At 43.4% G+C, this 23,983-nt stretch overlaps 1 protein-coding gene across 1 annotated transcript in view; it reads right to left on the bottom strand.

The window, feature by feature from the left end:
- Nucleotides 1–1,172: 1,172 nt before the first annotated feature.
- The window catches only part of ANXA5 (annexin A5), a 34,235-nt gene continuing 11,424 nt past the window's right edge, over nucleotides 1,173–23,983 (bottom strand). Inside the window, exons 3-13 of the mRNA XM_055144586.1 lie at nucleotides 22,541–22,625; nucleotides 21,179–21,273; nucleotides 20,224–20,337; nucleotides 19,104–19,194; nucleotides 16,396–16,475; nucleotides 15,315–15,371; nucleotides 6,466–6,559; nucleotides 5,252–5,347; nucleotides 3,181–3,239; nucleotides 2,797–2,919; nucleotides 1,173–1,678 (exon numbers count right to left, since the gene is read on the bottom strand). Of these exons, the coding sequence (XP_055000561.1) occupies nucleotides 1,616–1,678; nucleotides 2,797–2,919; nucleotides 3,181–3,239; nucleotides 5,252–5,347; nucleotides 6,466–6,559; nucleotides 15,315–15,371; nucleotides 16,396–16,475; nucleotides 19,104–19,194; nucleotides 20,224–20,337; nucleotides 21,179–21,273; nucleotides 22,541–22,625 (957 nt within the window). The 3' untranslated portion in view covers nucleotides 1,173–1,615. The remainder of the gene's footprint in view (nucleotides 1,679–2,796; nucleotides 2,920–3,180; nucleotides 3,240–5,251; nucleotides 5,348–6,465; nucleotides 6,560–15,314; nucleotides 15,372–16,395; nucleotides 16,476–19,103; nucleotides 19,195–20,223; nucleotides 20,338–21,178; nucleotides 21,274–22,540; nucleotides 22,626–23,983) is intronic.

Here is a 23,983-nt window from a genome sequence, read left to right as displayed (position 1 = left end):
AAATATAAAAACACAAAAGACAGAGCTGGAGCTGAGCACAGTTTGCATAGATCAATCCCCAGAACCCCAAGTTCCAGGTAGTATCCCCAGGAGCGATCAAGCAGTGAACCAGGGGAAGCCCCCGAGCTGTGTTTGGTGTGGCCCAAAACAACAACAACCATAAAAAATAACTTGTGGGTAGGGGCTGGAGCGATAGCACAGTGGGTAGGGCATTTGCCTTGCACCCGGCCGACCCGGGTTCGAATCCCAGCATCCCATATGGTCCCCTGAGCACCGCCAGGGGTGATTCCTGAGTGAAGAGCTGGGTGTGACCCAAAAACCAAAAAAATAAAAAAATAAAAAAATAAATTAAAAAAATAACTTGTGGGTAAAGTGATTAGAAAAGTTTTAGATACAGAGCTGTGGGTTTTCTCACTTGAAAACTAAAGGACTTTCCATAGGGAAAGAGATGAGACACATTCAGCTAACAGGATAGCAAGAACAAAACAGGAAGGCAGAAGTGTTGATAGGAGACCATGAACAACTCAAACTGGAGACAGGAATCCATGTGGGAAGAGAGAATGGGCAAATACAGACAACCTAAAACAGAAAAACAACAAATTCAGACTTCATCGAGGTGGCCATGAAGGGCCAGTGGAAACATGATGAAAACAGCTCTCAAAATTAAGCCGACAGATGTGACTTTTTCACCCTTGGTTTTCATTAGTTTCTCCCCTGATAAGGAAGTTTAGACCCCCTCCCCCTAATCTCCACTCCCTCTGAAATTCTAATAGTAGAGAGACAGGTTTATCCGTTATATTCTACCACTGAGCAGTTTCCCTCAGCCTCCAGGAGTTAAAGTGTAGGCTCTCTCGGACGTTGGGGACACTGTAGGATTGTGAACAAAGACCTGGAGGGATGCAAGCACTTCCATATCCCCTGAACTGCTCCATGTATGAAGGGCTGCTGTCCGGGTTAGAATGAGTCAAGAAAGGAAACTGAGCAGTAGGAACTAGCCGGAGGAGGACCTGGGGGATGGAGAACAGCAGCAAGCCCTGGATTTCCAGATGGGCTAAGAGGCCAGGGACAATGCACAGGGCCAGGGAACTGGAGACAGGTTTAGTCCACCAGCTTAAAAATGGTAATATTGTTTTATACATACACAGGTTTTCTAAAATGACACATGCACATAATTCACAGGGAAGGAAATATTTATTTTTCATTCATCTTTTGAACACAACTACTCTCATTTTTCTATGATTTTAGAAGAAAATTGGTTAATCCTTCCAGTTCACAATTTCAAAGTTAAGGTTCTGAGTAAGACAATATGGCTGCTAATTAGATGTAAATGAAGTTTTCATTAAGGCTAAAAGCAGTCTAACCTCTTAAGGCAAGAATATATATAAGCCAGGCTTTAGACTTGGTAATATATAAATGAGCCAGGCTTAGACTTCATAACATTGTACTCCAGTACAGTAACAGTCAGAGCAAGAAGCACCTCTCTGTTCTCCTAACTGGTCATTCACATGCTAGTATGAATAAGGGGCTGTGCAGACTCTATAGGAGCAGTGCGGTGAGTGTGCTGGGTCGGGCGGCGGCAGGCACAGTGCAGGGTCTCTCCAGGCAGTGGCTCAGCTCAGTCATCTTCTCCTCCACAGAGCAGCAGGAGGGCTTTCTTATAGTCCCCAGAGGTATCGCCCTGAAACAACAGTGTCCTCTGTAAGCACCCTGCCCACACTCCCCTGTATAAGGGAGTGGGTGGGGGAGGGATGGATAGGAAATCAGAAAGCCTTGGGCCAAATTTTATTGTTAGCATGATGAGGAACATAGGCTCTAAACCAGAGGTGCAGGAACTGCCAGAGACAGTTAAGTGTGGATTACGTGATATGGACACAGAATGCATTTGGGATGTCCCTGATATGGTTATACTCTTGCTTTGTAACTGAAGAATGTACACCAAATGTGCTCATGTCCTTGAAATAGTCTCAACCTTGCTTTGCATGTAAATCACATGCCTGGAAATTTCTGCTTCTGTACTTTGTTCCCAGCTGCTTTCAGACGGTATTTCCACCATCAGATATCATATACAACTGAATCCCCACCTTGCCCAGGGCCCAGTTTTCAAGCAGGGAGCTCTGCTTGGCCCACCAGCAAAATAAACCTGAGCTGTTTTTTGCCAGTCTGTGTCACTGCTGATTTTTCCAGCTGTGAAAGCATCCTTGTTTTGTTGGTTTTGAGACCACACCAGGGCCACTCAGGGATTACTTCTAGCTCTGTGCTCAGGGATCACCCCTGACATGGCAGTGGGACTCTATGTAGTTCCTGAGAGCAAACCCAGATCAGCTTCATGCAGGGCAATATTATCCATGTACTATCTCTCTGGCCCCTGACCCTTGGTTATAAAAGAGCAAAAGTGTCAACATTCAGTTTCTTTGTTGATTCCCATCGTGAACCATGAACTGATACTAGATGGGAGGTGATAACCAGACAATAAAGGAAAGAAGGAATAAAGAGAGTTGCAATTAATGAGAGGAAAGAACAAACCCACATTATCTTATGAACCTGTTATAGGGTCTTTTGAGTCATCCATTCCTGCTTCTGATGAAGTTTAAGTTCAACAAGAACAAGAACCCATCTTTCACTTGGAAGCTCTTGTCTATACTTTGGAAACTGTGCCAAGTCTATAAATCACAGATCTCATCAACCCCCTGAAATTTAGACTTATCACTAGAATCAAGTTCTCTCAGCCATGACATGACTGTTATAATATTGGTCTGTTATGATTTCTAAACATTATTTACAAAAAAGTTCTACTACCTTAATCATGGAATAAAGAGAGGTGGCAAAATTCTTCCTAAATTCCTTCCTTATGTTAAACAGATCAATCTCACTCCTGGAAACCACAACTCTGATGAGGGTATGATCATCTGTCCCAGCTCCCTTTAAAAAAGAAAGAAAAATAAATGAAATGGAAAGAGAGGTACATTGTTTAAAAATAACATCAAGAACTGCATCAAAATACCCTGAACTTGGATGAATGAATAAGGCAAATCAATGTCAAAGAATCAAACAAGTTTTAAGGAGGGAAACAGAAAACCCAAAAACCCAAAATAAAAGTCTATCTCTAAAACATACTCATTGAAAAAGGACAATAAAAGAGAGAGAAATAAATTAAGTAGACAAATCAAAGTATTCGCTTACTTTCATTGCATAGTAAAGTGTTTCTGCCAGATAGGCAGGTATGCTTCGAATCGATTTCACTGGGAAAATAATAATACAATGGTTAGATGCCATTTTAATAGTAGGAGCATCAAGTAATTAAAAATCAAGTTACATACTGCTTATAGCTCTGCTTTAACAAGACATACCTAAAGAACTGCTCATTTGCAAGCTAATCTCATCTCCTATTCATATCAACCCTCTTCTTAGTGGCTTGAGTTGGCCTTAGTGTAGAGTTCCACACATGAGGACATCTGTGTCCCTTTGACAGGCAGCCTGGGTTGAATACTACATAACCTTTCACATCATATCCTCAACAAACAACACACACAAGCATTTTGCAAGTTTTCCTTTTAAGATATTCCGAATAGCAACATCAGATTACCTCTCTATGTTAACTTTAACAACCACTTTCAATCTTACTCTAGGTCTCTCCCATTAATTAGTTATTAGATATGTTCTTTTACATCTACAGATTACATAGGACAGCATATTTGCTATCTTTTCCAACACTTAATGAAACACTTTTAGCACTAACTAAAAAGTATCAATTTTGGTTTATGTTAAGTCTAGCAGAAAACATAGAACTATTTTCTATTAATGGCCATTAACTGCAGGTGCAAATGAAAGTCTAGCATGAATGCAAGTTGATTTGAACTCAACTTTAGATTATTTTCCAAAAGATGGAGACCACTAGAGCTTAAGCATAGCACAAAGTACAGGAACAAAGAGCAAATGAGGTTCACTTTAACCCATAAGAAAATGAAGATCACTGGGAAAGAAAAAACTAGATCATCCTTGTATTTGGAAAGAATATATTACTAAAATAGACCAGACAAACTCAGTTCTCTAATGTTTTCGTTCTATTTTGAATATCTAATTAAAAAATAATATTTGATCTGAATACCACCATCACCATATCTTCATTATATCAAATACCTTTTCTGGTGAAATTTCTCAGTCTGTCTCAAAATTCATGAAAACAGTACTTTAAAAAATACAATAGGAGCTGGAGCAATAGCACAGCAATTAGGGCATTTGCCTTAATTGCGGCTGACCCAGGTTTGATTCCCAGCATCCCATATGGTCCCCCCAGCACTGCCAAGAGTAATTCCTGAGTGCATGAGTCAGGAGTAACCTCTGTGCATCGCCAGGTGTGACCCAAAAAAACAACAACAACAAAATAAAACAATTATACAGGCATCAGAACTAACATTTATAAGCCTCTCAAATGTTTGCTCATAATAAAGGACTAGTTTCGTGCAAAGGCCACACTCGGCAGTGCTAGGCGGAGAGTGACCCCAGGGATTACTCCCCAAAAGACTGTGCCTATTATACATGTCTGATGGCTCACTATCTCCCAGCCCAGAGCTGTGATGCTGAGGGACTAGGAGGCATTCACTTGAAGGCATTTGGGGGCCATAGGAGCAGAGGGCAGGAAGGGAATGGGCTATCAAGGATAGTGAGCCATGCACATTAGGTATATGCTCCACCCCTTTGAAGCGTATCCCTGGCCCCCAAACATTAATAGATTTAATGCAGCTTCAAAGATAATTGTGTGTGTGTGTGTGTGTGTGTGTGTGTGTGTGTGTGTGTGTGTGTGTGTGCATGCACGTGTGCATGTGTGGTTCCAGGGATCCAATTCAGGATCTCAAACATTTAAGAAACACTTTCTACCACTGAGCCAGCACCTCAAAAATTATTTTTAAACAACTGCTTACTATTTTCATAGACTGAGATGAGCTTATCACTTACCATTTCCATAGGATTAGATGAGTTGGAAACTACATGTTTCTAACATCAAACCAGATTTTAAGAGGTATCTCAAGGAGCTCACTGCATGCAAACACGCAGGAGGTGGACCCAGGTTCAATCCCTGGCACCACATTGTCCGCTAAGAACCACCAGAAGCAGCTACCTAATACAGACCCAGGAGTAGCTGGGCACAACAACCACAACAAAATCAGGTCAACCTCCTATTTTCATGAAAAACTTTTTCAGATACACTTTTAGGTAATAATGTAAACAGTATATACATACTAAGATTACCTACCAACAGCAAGGAGAAGTTGCTCCAAATTACCAGAGGTCTCTCGGTCAATGGTTTCCTCAATCTGAAATCCTGATATGGTCATGTATTTGTCAAACACTAGAAAACAGAAAAGTCATCTCTCATCATGGAAGGTTCATATTTTCCAGAAAGAAGATAACTGAACTATATATTGTCTGCCACAGATGCCAGCTTCCCTTCTCCCATCTGGCAGAACCCTGACCTTTTCAAAGCATCGACACATCTATTCGAGAGCCCCACCAGTGGGGCAACCTGCTCTTTGTGCACTGACTCCCTAGTCTTCTTCCTAGCTACGATCAGTGAGACCTGCTGTAGAGGGTGCTGAAAAATACTTCTTTCCTTTTAAAATCACATACAGCTATAACTGCTTTACCCCTTTCTTTCCTTTGAGCTTTGAAAAGTGCTTATATTTGATGAAAACAGCAGTTATCCTGTGTATATCAATGAGGGTCTGAGCAGGAACAAGAAACAAAGAGTAGTGGAGTAGAAAGACAAAGCCTGGATATTGATGAATTAGCCAAGGGGCCCTCCTTCCAGGAAGTCCAATTGTTATTTATATATTTATTCACTTGGGTTTTGGAACTACACCTGGCAGTGCTCAGCAATGACCTCTTGCTTTGCTAGGGGACGATATAGGTGGTACTGTGAATTGGGCCAGGTTCAGCCAGCCACAGTACAAGGGAGGTGTCAAGTGCTGTACCTCCTGAACTCTCTCCAGTCCAGAAAGCACACTTTCAAAAACCACTATCTGGGGGCTGGAGCAATAGTACAGTGGGAAGGGCATCTGTCTTGAATGCAGTGAACCCAGGTTCAATCCCCGGTATCCCATATGGTCCCCTAAGCAACTCCAGAAGTAAGTCCTGAGTAGAGAGACAGGAGTAAGCACTGATCATCATCAGCTGTGGCCCCAAAACAAAACAAGCTAAAAAGTCACTATTTGCAGATTTCTGTCACTTACCGCTGAACTAATAACACAGTACAAGAGCTGAGAAAGAGGAGAAGAGAGACCTTGGTTACTACTGTCACAGGAGATCCTTGTAGACAGACACAGCTGGGAATAGCATAACGGTGTAGCACTTCTTCATGCTCAGTATTTCTGATTTTTCAAACTTACAAAAGCAGCAGAAAGAACTGCAATTTTTCTGTTGAACATCAAGAAAAGTATCTATTTGTAGTATATATAGTTTACCACTTACCCCTTCTCAGGTGAGAAACACTTCTTGTTCCAAAGATTGTGATAAACTTTTCCTCATCAGTTCCCCATTTCAGCTCTCCGGCCTGAAACAGAGCCTGTGAAAATTTAACATTAATTAATAAACTATTTTACCATGTAATTTCCACTTTCTTTTTTTTCTTTTTTTAAAATTTTCGTTTGTTTGGGGGCCACACCAGGCAATGCTCAGAGGTTACTCCTAGCTCTAAACTCAGGGATCACTTCTGGTAGTGCTCAGGGAACCATATGGGATGATGGGGATCAAGCCCATGTTGACCCCATGGAAAGCAAGTACCCTATCCACTATATTGTCACTCCAGCCCCTCATTTCCACTTTTTTTTAAAATTTAAACACCAAAATTTATGAAGTTGTTCACAATACAGTTCAATATTCCAATACCAGTCCAACCACCAATTTCCCCTTCCCTCTACCAATGTCCCCAGTTTTCCTCCTACCCTCAAGCCTTCTCTCTTAGCAGTCACAAAATAATTTATTTTATATTGCTTGATATAATATATTTCATAATGGTGTTGCTAAAGTCATGGCCTGAGGATTTACTGGGCTGTTAGATGTGAGCTGGGCCTTCTGTGGTATTGTTTTCACTCACTGAGCTTAATGGCTTCTACTCAATTTCCCATCTAATTTTCTACGCTTCTAAGTGGCTGTCAGCTCTGTGAAATTTGGAGGTGATACACAGCTGCACAATTTAGGAGATGTGGAGCTTGGACTGTAGGTGTCTCTGTAACATTTCTTTGGTATTTCCCCAAGATCAGTCCTGAAGCTGGGCCGTTTCTCTGGCAATGGCGGGATGCTGGGGCTTTGACAGGGTAGGGACTCGGTCTAACCCCATCCCCTAAAGTTAGAGATCTGACCCAGCGGCAACTGGGTGTAACTGGAAAAACTCAGTTACTGGCATCTCACCAGCAGCATCGAGAGCTAGATTTCATTTCCACTTCTTAACTGCACTTGTAAATACTCCCAACTCTGAAACTCTGCTTACTGACTCTGTATCTACTTTGGAGCTTATCCCTGAACAGTATGCCCTAGAGGAGGAGTGAATCAAAGCAACTGAGTAGCACAACAGTTCTAGAGGCTTCCTGTACAGCTATAATTACTTGTGGTCCCCAAGTAACAGTGGTATGGTAGCAGAAAGTTCTGATTATAACCCTAACTGTGGACACATCCCATCTACAGGCTGAATTTTCTGTTATACCTGCTTTGAGCCTGGTCACTAGCACAGGATAGCACTGTAGCACTGTCGTCCCATTGTTCATCAATTTGCTCAAGCAGGCACTAGTAACACCTCCAGTGGGAGACTTGTTACTGTTTTTGGCATACTGAATATGCCACGGGTAGCCTGCCAGGCTCTGTTGTGCAGGCAGGATACTCTTGGGAGCTTGCCGGGCTCTCCAAGAGGGACAGAAGGAATCGAACCCGGGTCGGCCATGTGCAAGGCAAATTCCCTACCCGCTGTGCTATCGCTCCAGCCCAACTAACACAGGATAAGCAGTAAAATCCACATTTTCTCATTTACAAATAGGACTGAACTAAAATTAACTACTAAGAGTTTGTGTAGGCTCAGGAGATGGTTCAAAGGATTGGAGCACATGCTTTGTATATAGGAACCACGTGTTTGATTCCTGGAAACACATGAGCCTCTAAGCTCATGACAGCCAAGAATGATCCCTGAGCAGTGAGCCAGGATGAGCCCCTGAGCATCACCAGTGTGTGTGTGTTTGGAGGCTGGGGGGACGATGTGGAAGAGGAGGAGGAGGGAGAGGAAGAAGAAGGGGAGGAGGAGGAGGAGGAAGAAGAGGAAGGGGAGGAGGAGGAGGAGGAGGAGGAGAGGAGGAAGAGGAGGAAGAGGAGGAGGAAGAGGAGGAAGAGGAGGAGGAAGAGGAGGAGGAAGAGGAAGAGAAGGAGGAGGAGGAGGAGTTTACTTTTCTAAAGTATGACAAGAATTTTTTTTTTTTGTTTCAGCTTTTGAAAGACAACATGGTGCCTGGTTTTCAGACAATGTCCTCAGCCCACTGACCTATATCTCAAGCAATGATTTCTTTTTTTTTCAACTGGCTTAGCTTTTGGGCCATACCCATCTGTACTCAGGGCCTAGTTCTGACTCTGTGGTTAGGGATCACTCCTATGAGGTGTCGGGGATGGACCTGGAGTTGGCGATGTGCAAAGCAAGCAATCTAACCCCTGTACTATATCTTCAGCTCCTCACACTTACTTTTTAATGTGCAAAGTGAACGTATGCTTCCCAGTGTTCATATAACTACTGAAAAAAAAGTTACATACAAACATCATCTTAAATCCGAGACATCTTAAATGTCTATGCAGGCACACCTTGTTTGATTGCATTTCACAGACACTGTGTTCTTCCTCATATTTACATTTAAATAAGAGTTACATGTTAGGAATCTGATAGATAGTACAACAAATAGGGCACCTGCCTTGCATGTACCCAACTCAGGCACAATCCCCAGGGTACCGGAGTCCAGCCAGGATAAGCCCTGAACTCAGCCAGGGGTGGCTCAAATACACAAAAGAGAGAGAGAGACAGACAGACAGACAGAGACAGAGAGACAGAGACAGGGACAAAAACAAAGACAGAGACAGAGAGGGACAGAGAGAAAGACAGAGGACAGAGAGAAGGATAGAGAAGAGAGAGGGACTTTTTATGTTTGGTGGTCACACCAATCACACACAGTAAGTGTTCCAAGCTTTTCTCCCCATCACAATGGTATTTAGATGCTTTTTTGTTTTTCCCTGTGTTAACCTTGGGGCCCTTTGTTTTATTACCTTTGTTTCTTTCTTATTTCACAGTGCCGAGAATGGACCCAGGGGCTCATAGCCCTTTGAGGTATCTTTCCCAGCCCAAGAGTCCTTTGTTTTAAGATGTCTGGCAGAGGAACTTTATGAGCAGTCTTTCCTGGGTGGGTAAAACTCCCCTAAGGGCCAATGGAATGCGAGAGGAGGAGGGCAAAGTAGCTTTGAGTGCAATTGGGGGGAGGGGGGAAGGCACTTTGTGAACTATTTTAAGCAGAAAAACTCTAACTCTGACTCTTTAAGGAACAGCCTTCTTCTAAGAGTTAACTTTCTCCCCTTCCTCTAAGAGTTTCTCTCCAGAGAAGGTATGGAACAAAGATTGGGCATAGGAAGAAGTAAAATCAGTTTAACATATTAAAAATGTAAAGGGTTGTGGCCAGAGAAGTAGTTCAGTAAGTAAGGTGCTTGCCTAACATGCAGCCAACCTATTTAAGGTAAGATCTTCAGCAACCCATGTCTCCTGAGCACTGCCATGAGTGATTCCTGGCTATTGAGCCAGGAGTAACCAACCCCTGAGTATCTCGGGGCATGGCCGAAACAAACACCACTCCCTCCACACCCCTGGCAAAGAGGTAAAAGGATCAAGGAGATGGCCAAAGGACTGGAGCACATGGTTTAAATTCCTGGCACTACATGGTTCCCTGAGTAAAAAACAAAACAAAATTAAAAACATATAGGGGCTGGAGTGCTAGTATAGCAGTAGGACACTTGCCTTGCATATAGCAGACCTGGGTTTTATCTCTGGTACCCCATACAGTCTACTAGGAGTGACCCCTGAGTGCAAACCCAGGAGTAAGTCCTGAGCACAGCTGGGTGTGGCACCCAACCCAAAATAAATAGACCAAAAAAAGTGAATTATCTACAAAATGGTCAACACCCAGGTGAATGACTCACTGTGGCTTATTAAAACTATGAAAGAATAGAAACCCTCTTAAAGCCAAGTATCAGTAGAGAAAAAAAATTTCAAAACTTTATGAAAAGGCCCTTGAGTCACCTCAGATTATCTCAGCTGAAAAAAAAAAAAAAGGTTAAGATTCCCACTGGTGAAAGGTGTGCTGGGGAGGGTGCGGGGGTGGGGGGAAGCGATAGTACAGTAGATAGGGTGTTTTTCTTGCATCTGACCAACCCAGCACGTAGGAGTAATCCCTGAGTACAGAAGCAGGAGTAAGCCCTGAGCATGGCCAGGTGTGACCCCCAAAACAAACAAACAAACAAACAAAAAAGACTACTATTAAAGTAACAGTCTAGCTGCTCTGGCTTTGAGAGCCAATTGGGTGTGTTTCTTTTTTTGTTCTGCTTAGTTTTGATTTGGGGCCACAGCTGGCTTGGGAGCTGTTCCCATCTTGATAGTGAGGAACATGGGGGTTGGGGGGAGGCAGTGACGGATGGGATACCAAGTATTGAACCCAAGGTCCAACACATTCAATCAAGTGCTACACTGCTGAACTACAACCCTGGCCTTTGTTCTAAGATATAACAGACTGCTTTCAACACATTTAGTGAAATAATAATAGTAATATTTTTGTTTGTTTGTTTTAGGGCCACACCCAGCAGTACTTAGGGCTTACTTCTGTCTCTGCATTCAGGGATCACTCCTGGAGAATTCACAGGATCATATGGGGTGCCAGGGATCAAAACAGGGTCTGCTGTATGCAAAGCAAGTGCTCTACCCACTGTACCATGGCTCCAGTCCCTATAGTGAGACATTTTAAAGAAATGAAGACACATAGGCCCCAGGACTAAGTGAGAGTATGGATTCTATTCAAAGTATATTTGGTTTGATTTGGTTTGTTTTGGGGTCACAGCTGGCAGTGATCAGGGGCTATTCCTGGCTTGTTGTCTGGGGGCATTCCTGAGGGAACACATGTGTTACTGGGGAATCAAACATAGGCCTCCTGCAAGCAAAGCAGGTGCTCAGCCCACTGAGCATATTTCATGCCATGAAGGGTAATTTTAAAGGAATTTTCTACGGCAGCTTTTATATGTAATTCTGTATAGGGTTTTGAGTGATTGTGTCCACCATACTGGACATAGAGTATCCTTAGCTCTCAGAACAGTCTGAAGACCAGTCTGGTCCAGAGCTAGCTTGAGAAATGCAGACTCCCAGGTCCCACCTGGAAGTGGGGGACAGCATCTGCGTGGTGAGGTCAGACAAGTGCTGCTCCACTCTGAAATGCTCAGAGAAATCAATAAGAACAAGATGAACTTCTCTCCTTTCCACTAAGGAGATTCAACAGCATCAATGCTCGCATTCCAGCCCCATCACGCTGGGAAATCTGCCCACTGCCTGCCCACGCACTCGCCCACCAGCTGTCATTGGAATTCGCTGGAGTGGTTCCACCCTTGTTCCATCTGACCCTGCAAAGCACTCAGAATGCCTCTCCTGAGACACACACTGCTTCCTGTAGAGCCAGATTACTAATGTCTGAAAGGCAATGTCACGGGGAATAAGTGGCTCTAGCACTTTCCATGCAAGAAGTTACCACAGGAGGTGGGTCTCCCATCTCGACTGCTGCTTAGTGAGAAAGGGCTTTGGGTGGGAGAGGCCCATCAGGAACCCATTCAGTGAAGGCCTGCTTGTGTCTGGAATGCCTGTGCTTTCTTCATCATAAAAAAGGAATGTTTGCCCCTGGATCTTAGAAAACCTCTCTTAGAAAACCCTTGACAGGTCTGCAGGAAAGCAATCCCAGGTCTACTGAGTGCCTCTGGCTACACTACGAGAGCTCCATGGAGGCAGCCGGGAGGCAATGACAAGGCAAGTCTGAAAGATACTTCAGCCTCCCCCATCAGAGCACCTGATATATACAGAAGCAGCAAACCTGAGGATCTGGAGAGGATCTGGAAAGGATCAGCTGAAGTAGGCGGGAGGGAGGAGGAGAGAGGGGCTGGAATTGTAAGAGAGCAGAAAGAAAAAGAGGCTTGGAGGGCCAATTTAAGGAACCTGGGGTTTCCCTGAGACTGAAGGGAAGGAAATAAGGAAGAGTTTAAAGGTTTCAAGTAGCAGCATTTTTGGAGCCTTAGGGCAGTGAGGAGGGTGCTTGTCTAGCAAGAGGCTGACCCGGGTTCAATCACCAGCACCCTAAATGGTCCCCCAAGTCCACCAGGAGTAATTCCTGAGCACAGCCAGGAATAAGCTCTGAACACCACTGGATGTGGCCGAAAAACAAAAGTAGCAGCATCACATAAATGGCTTGCATTTTGTATACATTAATGAGGCACTAGTCCAATGCTACAGCCAACCAGTAAACATTCTTTCCCTTCCTTTGGTTAAGATTAAGAAGTTTGCTTAGATTCAGGCATCCAGCGCAGCATCCGATAGCAATGCACTGGGACTGCGAACTGGGCTACAACTCTGTACTGCCAGGGAGTGGATTTTTTTCCTCCCCACCCTGTCTTCCTGCACGGAAAGCGGCGGGCTGGCGGCACCCACGTGGCAGGCGCCATCTTCTATGACTCCAAACCCAGAGATAAATCTGGAGCCGCTGAGCGCAAATCGGACCCTCTGCGCCTAAAGACTTTGATTCCAGAGATGTAACACATTCGGGCATCCAGCGCAGCATCCGATAGCGATGCACTGGGACTGCGAACTGGGCTACAACTCTGTACTGCCAGGGGGGGATTTTTTTCCTCCCCACCCTGTCTTCTTGCACGGAAAGCGGCGGGCTGGTGGCACCCACGTGGCAGGCGCCATCTTCTATGACTCCAAACCCAGAGATAAATCTGGAGCCGCTGAGCGCAAATCGGACCCTCTGCGCCTAAAGACTTTGATTCCAGAGATGTAACACATTCGGGCATCCAGTGCAGCATCCGATAGCGATGCACTGGGACTGCGAACTGGGCTACAACTCTGTACTGCCAGGGGGGGATTTTTTTCCTCCCCACCCTGTCTTCTTGCACGGAAAGCGGCGGGCTGGTGGCACCCACGTGGCAGGCGCCATCTTCTATGACTCCAAACCCAGAGGTATTCGGTTTTTACTTTTGGGGCTCCCAGGAACTCATGGAAAGGGGGCGTAACCAGCACGCCCTCGGCCCAGATAAATCCGGAGCCGCTGAGCGTGAAGCGGACCCTCTGCGCCTAAAGACTTTGATTCCAGAGACTTCTTACAGCAATGCACTGGGACTGTGAGCTGGGCTATGTAATTTCTGGCAGAATTTTCCCTGGACTTTATACAGAAATCCAAAACCGCGCGGACTTAACATTTATAATTGTCAGCAATGTGAAACGGTTCCTTTTGAACAGGTCTGACTTGGGGGGGAAACTCCAAATAATAACAGTAAGTTTTTGTTGAAATATTGAAGGTTATTAATGTAGCAGCCACCTCTCTGGACTGTGAACTAAGCAAAAGCCCCATGCTGGCCGACGCAGCGTGGCGTACACCATACTATGAGGCGCGGGATGGGGGATGAGGGGGAAAAAGAAAAAAAAATGGGAAAAGGAAAAAGAGAAAAAAAAAAGAGAGAGAGAGAGTTATGTACTTGTAGCAGTGGGGCCACATATCTCTTCATTTCCAGCAATGAAAAACTAATTATCAAACGTAGTAGGTCTGTCTCTCTTGGTTGGAAACTCCAACAACTATAGTTGAGTTTTGTTGAATTATGGAATGTAATCAAGGTAAAGAAAAAAATGAAGTGAAATTCATTAGTTATACAGTAGGGGGTAGGTGGGGGCGGGGGGTATACTGGGGTTTTTGGTGGTGGAATATGGGCACTGGTGAAGGGATGGGTGTTTGAATATTGTATAACTGACATATAAACCTGAGAACTTTGTAACTTTCCACATGGTGATTTAATAAAAAGTTAAGAAAAAAAAAAAAGAAGTTTGCTTAATCCAGCACACCAAAACAAGGTTTATGGTGGAAAAACAACAGAAGTTTTATTCAACCGTGGGCTGGGTTCAGACAGCAAGGGTGTCTGAGAACATCGATTCCAGCAGGCAGAGAAACAATGAGGTTGAACCACAAAGTACCTTCAGTCCCTTTTATCTCCCCTCCCTGGATGGGTTTCCCAAAGAAAGTCTTTAATTCCCCTTCCCAGAAAAGTTGGGAGCCCCCTCCCCAAAGATTTCATGTAAAAAGGTTTTGGGGAGTGAAAGTTCTTTCCCTGGAAGGCTTTCCCAAGCATAGTCTCTCAGATCCAACCAACGGCTTGAAGAAGCCCACAGATGACTAAAACCTGTTTGCTTTCTAGCCATAAACGGTTTCAGTGTGCCTGATTAAGCAAACTTCTGGTATAACACTCCCTCTCTCTAGCCAGTCAAAGCAATGACAGCATTCTGAGCCATTAGAAAGCTGACCCACCCCCAAAGAACAATACTGTTCTCCTCTTCCACAGTAGCAAGGTCCAGATCACAAATCCAGTAATTATTCAGAAAGAACAGTCACCTCGGGGAGTGAACATGGCTCTTCCTTGTTTGACGGTAGATGACTAATTATTAAAAATTGTGTTTGGGGGATGGAACAATTGTATACGAGGGAGCATACTATAGCAGGTAGGGTGTTCGCCTTGTACATGTCAACCCAGATTCGATCCCTAGCACTACATATGGTCTCCTGAGCCCCTCCAGGAGTACTAAGTACAGAGCCAGGAATAAGCCCTGAACACCACCCCGTGTGGCTAAAAACAACAACAACAACAACAACAACAACAACAACAACAACAACAAAAATTGTGTAGGGACCAGAGAGTACAAGGGTTTTGAAGTGCTTGCCTTACACAGGGTCAATTTCAAATTTCATCCCCAGCATATATATGGTCCCCCAAGCAATGCCTGGATTAAGCCCTGAGCAACACCAGGTATGACAAAAACAAACAAACAAACAAACAAAAAAAAAAACAAAGAATCATGTACTGGGCTTAAAAGACAGTTCTGTAGGCCCAGGTTGAGTGCATGCTTTATAGGAGGAAAGCCCATTTCAATCACCTGGTCACCCAAGAACCACCAAGAGCAACCCCCAGTACGGCAGTATAGGTCCAAAAAGTAAAACATATTAAGTATAACTTACCTGAGCATCTTGTTCAACCAGAGCTTCATCAATTCCAGCATCAGGGTCTCTATTGGCCTAAAAGATAATTATATTATTATAATTATATAATTAGATCTGTACTTCTAGCCACAGAGTTCTGTGAGTCCGCCTGTCTGAGATTAGGTTGAGGTTCTCTCTTTTGTAAACCTTTAGCAGAATCCAGTCTGCTGAATCAAGAAGCTTCTTTTAGCTCAATGATACTGGGTTATACAGCTCCGGTGTTAGAATTAGAGAGGAAGCCAATATTTCTGAGGTGGGACTGTGATATGGCTGGAGCAATAGCACAGCGGGTAGGGCGTTTGCCTTGCACGTGCTGACCCGGGTTTGATTCCTCTGCCCCTCTCAGAGAGCCCGGTAAGCTGACGAGAGTATCTTGCCCACACAGCAGAGCCTGGCAAGCTACCCATGGCATATTCGATACGCCAAAAACAGTAACAACGAGTCTCACAATGGAGACGATTCTGGTACCTGCTCGAGCAAATTGATGAGAACAGGAAGACAGTGATACAGTGATATAATTAGATAATTATATTTTTTCATTCAGAAGGAGAAATGATTACATTTGAAGGTTATTTACATAAAATGCTTTTCAGAGATGTTTTAACTCTATTTGGGGGGAAAAAGGAGAAGTTCAAAGAGAAATTATGAGTCAGCTACTAAGAGTTTAGGTCAACACACAAAAACACAGACACAGGCAGCACAGTCAAAGAGAATAAATGATTATAAGAATTTTACATGTCCTTACTTAAATATAGTCAGACAAGATTGGACTCAGGCTTTTTATTGTTTAAAGTTTTCTGGGGAATTTTTGTTCTGTTTTGTTTTGGTTTGGTTTTGGTTTGTTTTAGGGACACACCAGTGGTACTCAGGACTTATTCTTCACTCTGTGCTCAAGAATCACCCCTGGGGGTGCTGGGAGGATCATACGGGCCCTTGGGGATTAAACCTGGGTTGGGTTGGTCACATGCAAGGCAAATGTCCTACCTCTACAGTACTATCTCTACAGTTCTGGCTTCATGCTTTTTAAAAAATTAAATTGTACACAGTTTCCAACTGATACCTGAAGGAGGACCACCAACATCCTCTGGTAGTAACCTGAAGTGTCCCCCACTACATCATCTTCCAGGCTTGAACCATATTCTGAAACAGAATAATTTGAAATCAAGTTATACCTTCCTTCTACTGGAAAAATGTATCTTTCCCTATTACTTAAGTGGAAGTGACATAAAGGAAGAAAGATTTGATTACCATGAATGTTCCTTCTCTATTCCATATCTAAATATTGTGGAGATTATAAGCAAATGATTTGAGTGCCTAGATGAAAACAAATCGAAGCCTCCAAACACAGCTATCAGGCCTAACACATGACTCGGTGATTCAGAAATGTTATCAATAAATGCAGTTACAATATCCATCCCTTTACATTTCCTACCACCAATGTCCCCAGTTTCCTTCCTGCCCCTCCCCATCGCCAGAAGGCACTTTTCTTCTGTCTTTCTCTCTCTCACTCTCTCTTTCCTTTGAAACAACTTAGTAACTGTGTATCTCACAGTGATTCAATTTAAAAAATGTAGTCACTAATCTATCACACATGAGTACCTCTAAAATACTTCAATCATATTAAAAAAAATTGTTTTTGCTTTCTTTCAAATGTTTTTCATGATTGTTTTCCAAAGGTCTTCCATCCTCTGTTTTCTGAACATATTATTTGAGCATAGTCATTCCTTCCTCCTAAGATGATACTTTTCCTCAGCGTTAGTTGCAGATTTTTTAAATATATTTCTTCCTACATCTTCCTGCAAATTTTCAACAGAAGATTATAGGAAACAGGAGGATCTGATCCAGAAGAGTCTAAAGACCTTCCTCCAACTCTAAAATAGTTGCTACTAGGGTCAGAGAAACATTTCAAGGGGCTGAGTACATGCTTTGCCTGAAGGAGGCCTGAGTTTGATTCCCAGCACATGATCCCCTGAGCACTTCCAGAATAATAAACCTCAACCTATGAGTCAGGAACATCAACCAGGACTGCCAGGAGTGGCCCAAAATTCAATTAGCAGCTACTGAAGGAAAGTACATATTTCTCTAGGGCATTTAAATATTTAATAATTATTTGAAAGCTGGCAAGATTTAAAAGCCTACAACCTCTATTTTAAAAGCTCCAAAGGATTTACATGTTTATTTCAATGAGTTACTAAAAGACAAAACCCTATAAGAATATTCAATTTCTCCCTCTAATAGCACCTATCAAATTCTTTCGAGTATTTCTCCATTCTCTGATTTGTTCCCTACACCCACCTGGGATGGACAGCCCCTCCTGACCCACATTTAACTCATGTCTCCCCGCTCCCTCAACTGGCTCTTCCACTGCCCATTCAGGAACTCACCATTTATTTCATTACATTTAAACTTCTAATCCAGTTCTACAAAAACATCTATAACTTAAAATTGTGCCTATTCTATTTCTCTCCCACAATGACCATGCCTACATCCTCCACCACGTTCTTCCTATCCCCTCAGTATACTCTTCGTGGTCCAGTCTCCATGCCACTGCACAAAGACCAAAATACCACATGCCAAAATAGCCTTCATCAGCAACCAAGTCCACCCACTCTTGAAATCTGTTCAGTAATTAATGGCACCATTAAGTTTCTCTCAACTTTCAAAGTCACAAAGACCTCTTTCCTTTCAATGTTATTAGGGACGGGGCAGGGGGGGTTGGTCACACCCGGCTTTTCTCAGGGCTTATCCTGTTGGGGCTTAAGGAACCACATGGGATGCCAGTGATCAAACCCACATTGAAAAGACCTTTTAGATTATCATCAGATTCTACTAAGATAAAAGAATTGTTTATTTTGGGGCCATACTCGGTGATGTTCAGGGGTTACTCCTGGCTCTGCACTCAGGAATCATTCCTGGTGGTGCTCAAGGAACCATATGAGAAACTGACAATCAAATCTGGGTTGACCATGTGCAAGACAATTGCCTTATCCAATGTACTATCTCTCCAGCCTCTAAAAATAATTTTTAAGGAATAAAAATTACTCGCACACTTAAAAGTTAAAGTCAAAGAAAACCTGTATGCATATTCTTACATACTTGTAGTCACAAATCCTATGCAAAGAAAACTCCACATGAAACTTTATAAACACTGAAACAGGTCCTCATGGTTGAAAGCCTGCTTCAAGTGCTGGGAGAGAAGGCAACTGGGATTGAGAAGAGACAACTATGACAAAGATAGCTGGAAATGATCACTCCAGATAAGAACTGCGTGCTGAAAGTAGGTAAAGGTACAAACATGCTAACCTCTCAGTATCTGTATTGCAAACCATAATGCCCCAAAGGGGAGGTGGGGGTAGGGAGAGAGAAACACAGAGACAGAGACAGAGACAGAGAGAAGGAAAGCGCCTGCACAGAGACGGGCTGGAGGGTGGGTGAAGAGGGGTGGCGGGAGGGAAGCTGGGGACATTGGTGGTGCAAAATGTACACTAATGGAGGGATAGGTGTTGAGACACTGTATGACTGAAACCTGATCATGAACAGCTTTGTAACTGTATATCTCACGGTGATTCAATTAAATAATAGTAATAATAATTTTCTTAAAAAGAAAGTTATAGGTCCAGGAAGAGGAAGTCCTTCCTAATGAGTATATTCATTCATACATTCACACCCAGCAACCAGAGGGGCCTGCCACCTGTGGCTCTGAGTAGCTGCGATCCCTATGGGGAGAGAGCACCCCTGGGAATGAAGGGAAACAGTTGTAATACTCGCCTTCTTCATAGACTTGCTTTATGGCGGTCAGTTCTGCGGGGGTCCTCGAGGCAATGATCTCCGTCAGCACTTTCTCATCTGTCCCAGCTCCCTATTTAGAGAATCATTTTTTTATACAGAAAACATGTTGATAACACTGTTATCTTCCTGGATCAGAACTTACCAAAACTGAATGAGTATATAATCATTCCCTAACATAACATTCACAACTTAACTTCCTATGCAAGATATATTACAGAAATAATAAATATTGTCTCTTGAGGACAATTTTATCCTTTTATCTAATTAAGTCTACTGAATTATGTGTGTATACATATTATATATGTCATTTTTTAGTTACAGACAGCTTAAAACATTTTAATGAAACAATAATTAAAAAGGCCAAAGTAATAAAATTTGAAACTTTATACACCTCTACATAGAAAAACAATGATACTTAAATAATCTGTTATTGAAAGTGCAAACCCTTGTTCCCAAATTGAATTCTCTATGGACACTCAGAGAAATTATGCAGCAAAAGTAAAAATTAAAATATGCATTGTTAGCAAGAAATCTGAAAGCTGTATTATCTCCTTGTTGTTAGATCTGTTTATTCACTCAAAATCTAACTGCTATCAAGAAAATTACTCACTGTTCCCTAAGTATACACAAATACTCTACTAATGAGCTGATTGTACAAAAAAGATTAAATGACAAACCATTTTCTCCTTATCGTTTCCCTTCTACAGTTTTGTCCATTAAAAAAACTCACTGAAATAACACACACACACGCACACACACACACACACACACACACACACAGAGCTGATCTCAGAACCTCTCACTGAGCCACATCCCCAGGACCCAGACCTCACATAAGTATACTGTTTGGGGATTGCAGTGGATGAAGCTCAGAGTTTGCTCCCAGCTCAGTGCTAGGAAGTCATTCCTGGAGGTTTTGCAGGGAACACAGGGTGCAGGGATCAAACCCAGGCCTCCTGCTTGAACAGCATTCACTCCAGCTCTCTAAGCCATCTTTCTGACCATCACATACTTTTCAACAAAGAGCTAGGCTGAAGCCATCATAAATCCAACTTGCTAGACTCAAGGTGGCAAAGTCCCCAGTCCCCACAGCCTTTACCTTTAGGGCATGCTTCAGCTCATAGGCATCATACAGCTGAGATGGTTTCATCAGAGCCACAATCAATTTTTCAAATTTTCCAGTTAATTCTGACTTTAGGTCATCTAGAAGGTCCTAACTCAGAAAATACAAATGTCAGATAAGGCAGACATTTTAAGAAATTGTTCTTAAACATCATGATACCCCTCTGCTACAATCAACAATATGTTACTGTCACCAAGTGTGGCACATGAGCTAACCAAAACCCATTTGCTCATATAATGTATTTGACTCATCTGACAGAAAGCCTAAGCTCAGGAGCAGAATAGTAAATAACCCTGAGTGGGAGGCAATCACCACAGGGTCAATGCACACTGCTGCAAGCACCCAGCATGGAGGAAAGGTGATGAACACTGTACACCAAAATCTCTGAATGAAAAGGTAGCTGAAGAAGGGAAGGGTGGAGTTGGACAGTTAGAATCACAGCAGCATCTTTTTTTGTTTGTTTGTTTATTGGGTCACACCCAGCAATGCACAGGGGTTACTCCTGGCTCATGCACTCAGGAATTACTCCTGGCGGTGCTTGGGGGACCATATGGGATGCTGGGATTCGAACCTGGGTCGGCCACGTGCAAGGCAAATGCCCTACCCGCTGTGCTATTGCTCCAGCCCCCATAGCAGCATCTTATAGGAAAAGATGCTTACAAAAATATTAGCAGATGGGGCCAGAGTGATAGTCCAGCAGGGAGGTTGTTTGCCTCCCACGTGGCCAACCTGGCTTCAACACCGGCATTGCCTATGGTCCCCCAAGCACCACCAGGGGTAATTCCTGAGTGCAGAGCCAGGAGTAGTCCCTGAGCATTGCCGGGTGTGACCCAAAAAACAAAAAAATAAAATAAAGACATTAGCAGATTACAAAGTCTCCTTAAAATATATAGCTGCTTTCACATTGAACCTGTGGTGAACATGGTCTTACCCGGCCAAACAGAGTTTTAAATGCCACTGCAATTTCCTGGCGTTGGGCATTGCTTCGGGATGTCAGCAAAGTCAGGATGCTCTCTTCATCGGTACCTGCAATCAACATTGAGACCATGGCCTCACCCAGACATCTACCTCTCAATGGTCTTTGTTTTTTTTGTTTGTTTTGTTTTTGCTTTTTGGGTCACACCCAGTGATGCTCAGGGGGTACTCCTGGCTTTGCACTCAGGAACTACTCCTGGCAGTGCTTAGGGGACCATATGGGATGCCGGGGATTGAACCCGGGTCGGCCGCGTGCAAGGTAAACGCCCTACCCGCTGTGCTATCACTCCGGCCCCTCTCAATGGTCTTTGTAAGCAGCTCCACATCACTTTAAATACTTACCTCACAAAATATGCTTTACTGAACAATTCATTAAACTCTGAAATGCTGTCACTATAGTAGACATGACTCCCATTTGGGAAGCACTGAAAGAAGCAAGTCAGAGAATATGCCTAAATATGCCTTTAACAGGCAGAGTGCACCTGTCTTCTTGAAATAACGTTACAACGCAAAATGTAGTCTTACAGAGGACAAGCATTTCAAAGTACAGACATCTTGAGTAAAAATACAAAAAGTTCACAGATAGTCATGGGCTACAACAGTGTGACAGGAGTCTCAGCATAGACCCAGAGTTAAATGGAATTCAAGGAAGATTCTAACTGATGGGGAGTAGAAGGTACTTCTGTTTTTTTTTTTTATTAATTAATTTATTTTTTAATGAGTGAGTCTGGTACTTCTGGAGAAAACAGATGGAGAAAGGCATCCCCAAAGCAGTTCTGAGGGTTCTAACCAGCTGTGTATGGCAGGCAGGCAAGCCTCCCCACAGGAGATGACAGGGCGCTCAGGAATAGAAAGTAACCCAGGATGCCTGGGCCAGAAGTCTGCCCCTGCTCCTGCTATGACTGGAAACTCACAAGACATTCAGAAATGAGAGCAAGGGGTCAGGGCCTAAGTCGGAGGAGGGAATCACAACATGTACATTAGTGCCCACGACCTGGGGTCCATTAGATGTGGGGACATTGTCAGGGAAAGGCTTTATAACATTTAGAAGACTGGAACTGGAGGAGACTGGAACCAAGGAGACTTGCTGAACCATTATGTGACTGGTTCAGGGGACAAAGTGCCCAGAGCCAAGTTACCAGTCACTTTCAGGAACTTTTACCTGTTTCTGCCAGAATTTTTACCACACAAGTGAAGCTAATAGCTCAAGTGTAACAGTGTTACAGTTCTTTATCTTACTATCTCTCTTCTCCTGTGACTCAATAACTCTTTGGGGGAAAAAAAGTCACTGCCTTTAGAACAAGGAAGCTGAGTTTACCTAAGCCTTTCATGGCCTTCCGAAGAGTTTCGGCATCAGCACGCTCATCGAATCCAGGGAAGTCTGTTACAGTGCCTCTGAGACCCTGGGAGGACATGGCAACATTAATCACAGATTGGCACATAGCAAATGAGACCGACAGGGGACCACCTGCTTAGTACCAGACATGCTTCAAATAAATTTGCCATTTGATAAGATAGGCAACCCCTTTGATAATGGCAACTGGACTGATTATGGTGTAGACCAGCAGGACCACTAAGGTGCAAGACCTGTCCTGGGCCACCTGTATGCCTCTATGGGAAGGAAGGTACACACAGCCTCTTCTCTGGGGCATCTTCCCAATGATAAAGGTCCCCCATCCCTCACAAAGTTTGTTTATAACAGGACCCTCCCCACAGGTTCCGTTTTCATTAATCCTCTCAGCATTTTGACCTAGGAACACACTGTACCTGCATGAAAGCCTGAGGTATACCCTAAAGCTTACACCAAAAACAATGCTGTGATCAGTAACCTTGAGTCCAGTCCCATTTCTCCGTATTTACACAGAAATTTTTGTCAGCTTGTTCTGTTTTTGTTTGGAGACATACAAACAGTGCTCATGGGTAGTTCTGTGCTCAGGGTCACTCCTAGCAGTGCTCAGGGGACCATGCACCCTATATGCAAACCACGCACTCAGCCCATTGAGCTATCTCTCCAGCCCTAATTAGGAATTTTAAGATTAAGTGACTACATCCAAAAGAACAAAAGCAACCGCTGTTGGAGAGGATGTGGGGAGAAAGGGACCCTTCTACACTGCTGGTGGGAATGCCGGCTAGTTCAGCCCTTTTGGAAAACAGTATGGACGATTCTCAAAAAACTAGAGGTTGAGCTCCCATTTGACCCAGCAATACCACTGCTGGGAATATATCCCAGAAAAGCCAAAAAGTATAGTCGAAGTGACATATGCACTTATATGTTCACCGCAGCACTGTTTACAATAGCCAGAATCTGGAAAAAACCCCAGTGCCCTAGAACAGATGACTGGCTGAAGAAACTCTGGTACATCTATACAATGGAATACTATGCAGCTGTTAGAAAAAATGAGGTCATGACGTTTGCATATAAGTGGATCAACATGGAAAGTATCATGCTAAGTGAAATGAGTCAGAAAGAGAGAGACAGACATAGAAAGATTGCACTCATCTGTGGAATATAGAATAATAGACTATAAGACTAACGCCCAAGAATAGTAGAAATAAGTACCAGGAGATTGTTTCCATGGCTTGGAGGCTGGTCTCTCATTCTGGGTAACTCAGGGAAGGGACCACCAAGTAAAATGTGGTTGGAGGTCATGTGGGGGAAGGGTGATGCGGGCCGAATACAGACTAGAGACTGAACACAATGGCCACTCAACACCTTTATTGCAAACCACAACACCTAATCAGAGAGAGAGAACAAAAGGGA

Source organism: Sorex araneus, chromosome 7 (genome assembly GCF_027595985.1).
Source record: "Sorex araneus isolate mSorAra2 chromosome 7, mSorAra2.pri, whole genome shotgun sequence".
In the NCBI taxonomy this organism is placed as follows: domain Eukaryota; kingdom Metazoa; phylum Chordata; class Mammalia; order Eulipotyphla; family Soricidae; genus Sorex; species Sorex araneus.
This window is presented reverse-complemented; position numbering and strand designations above follow the sequence as displayed.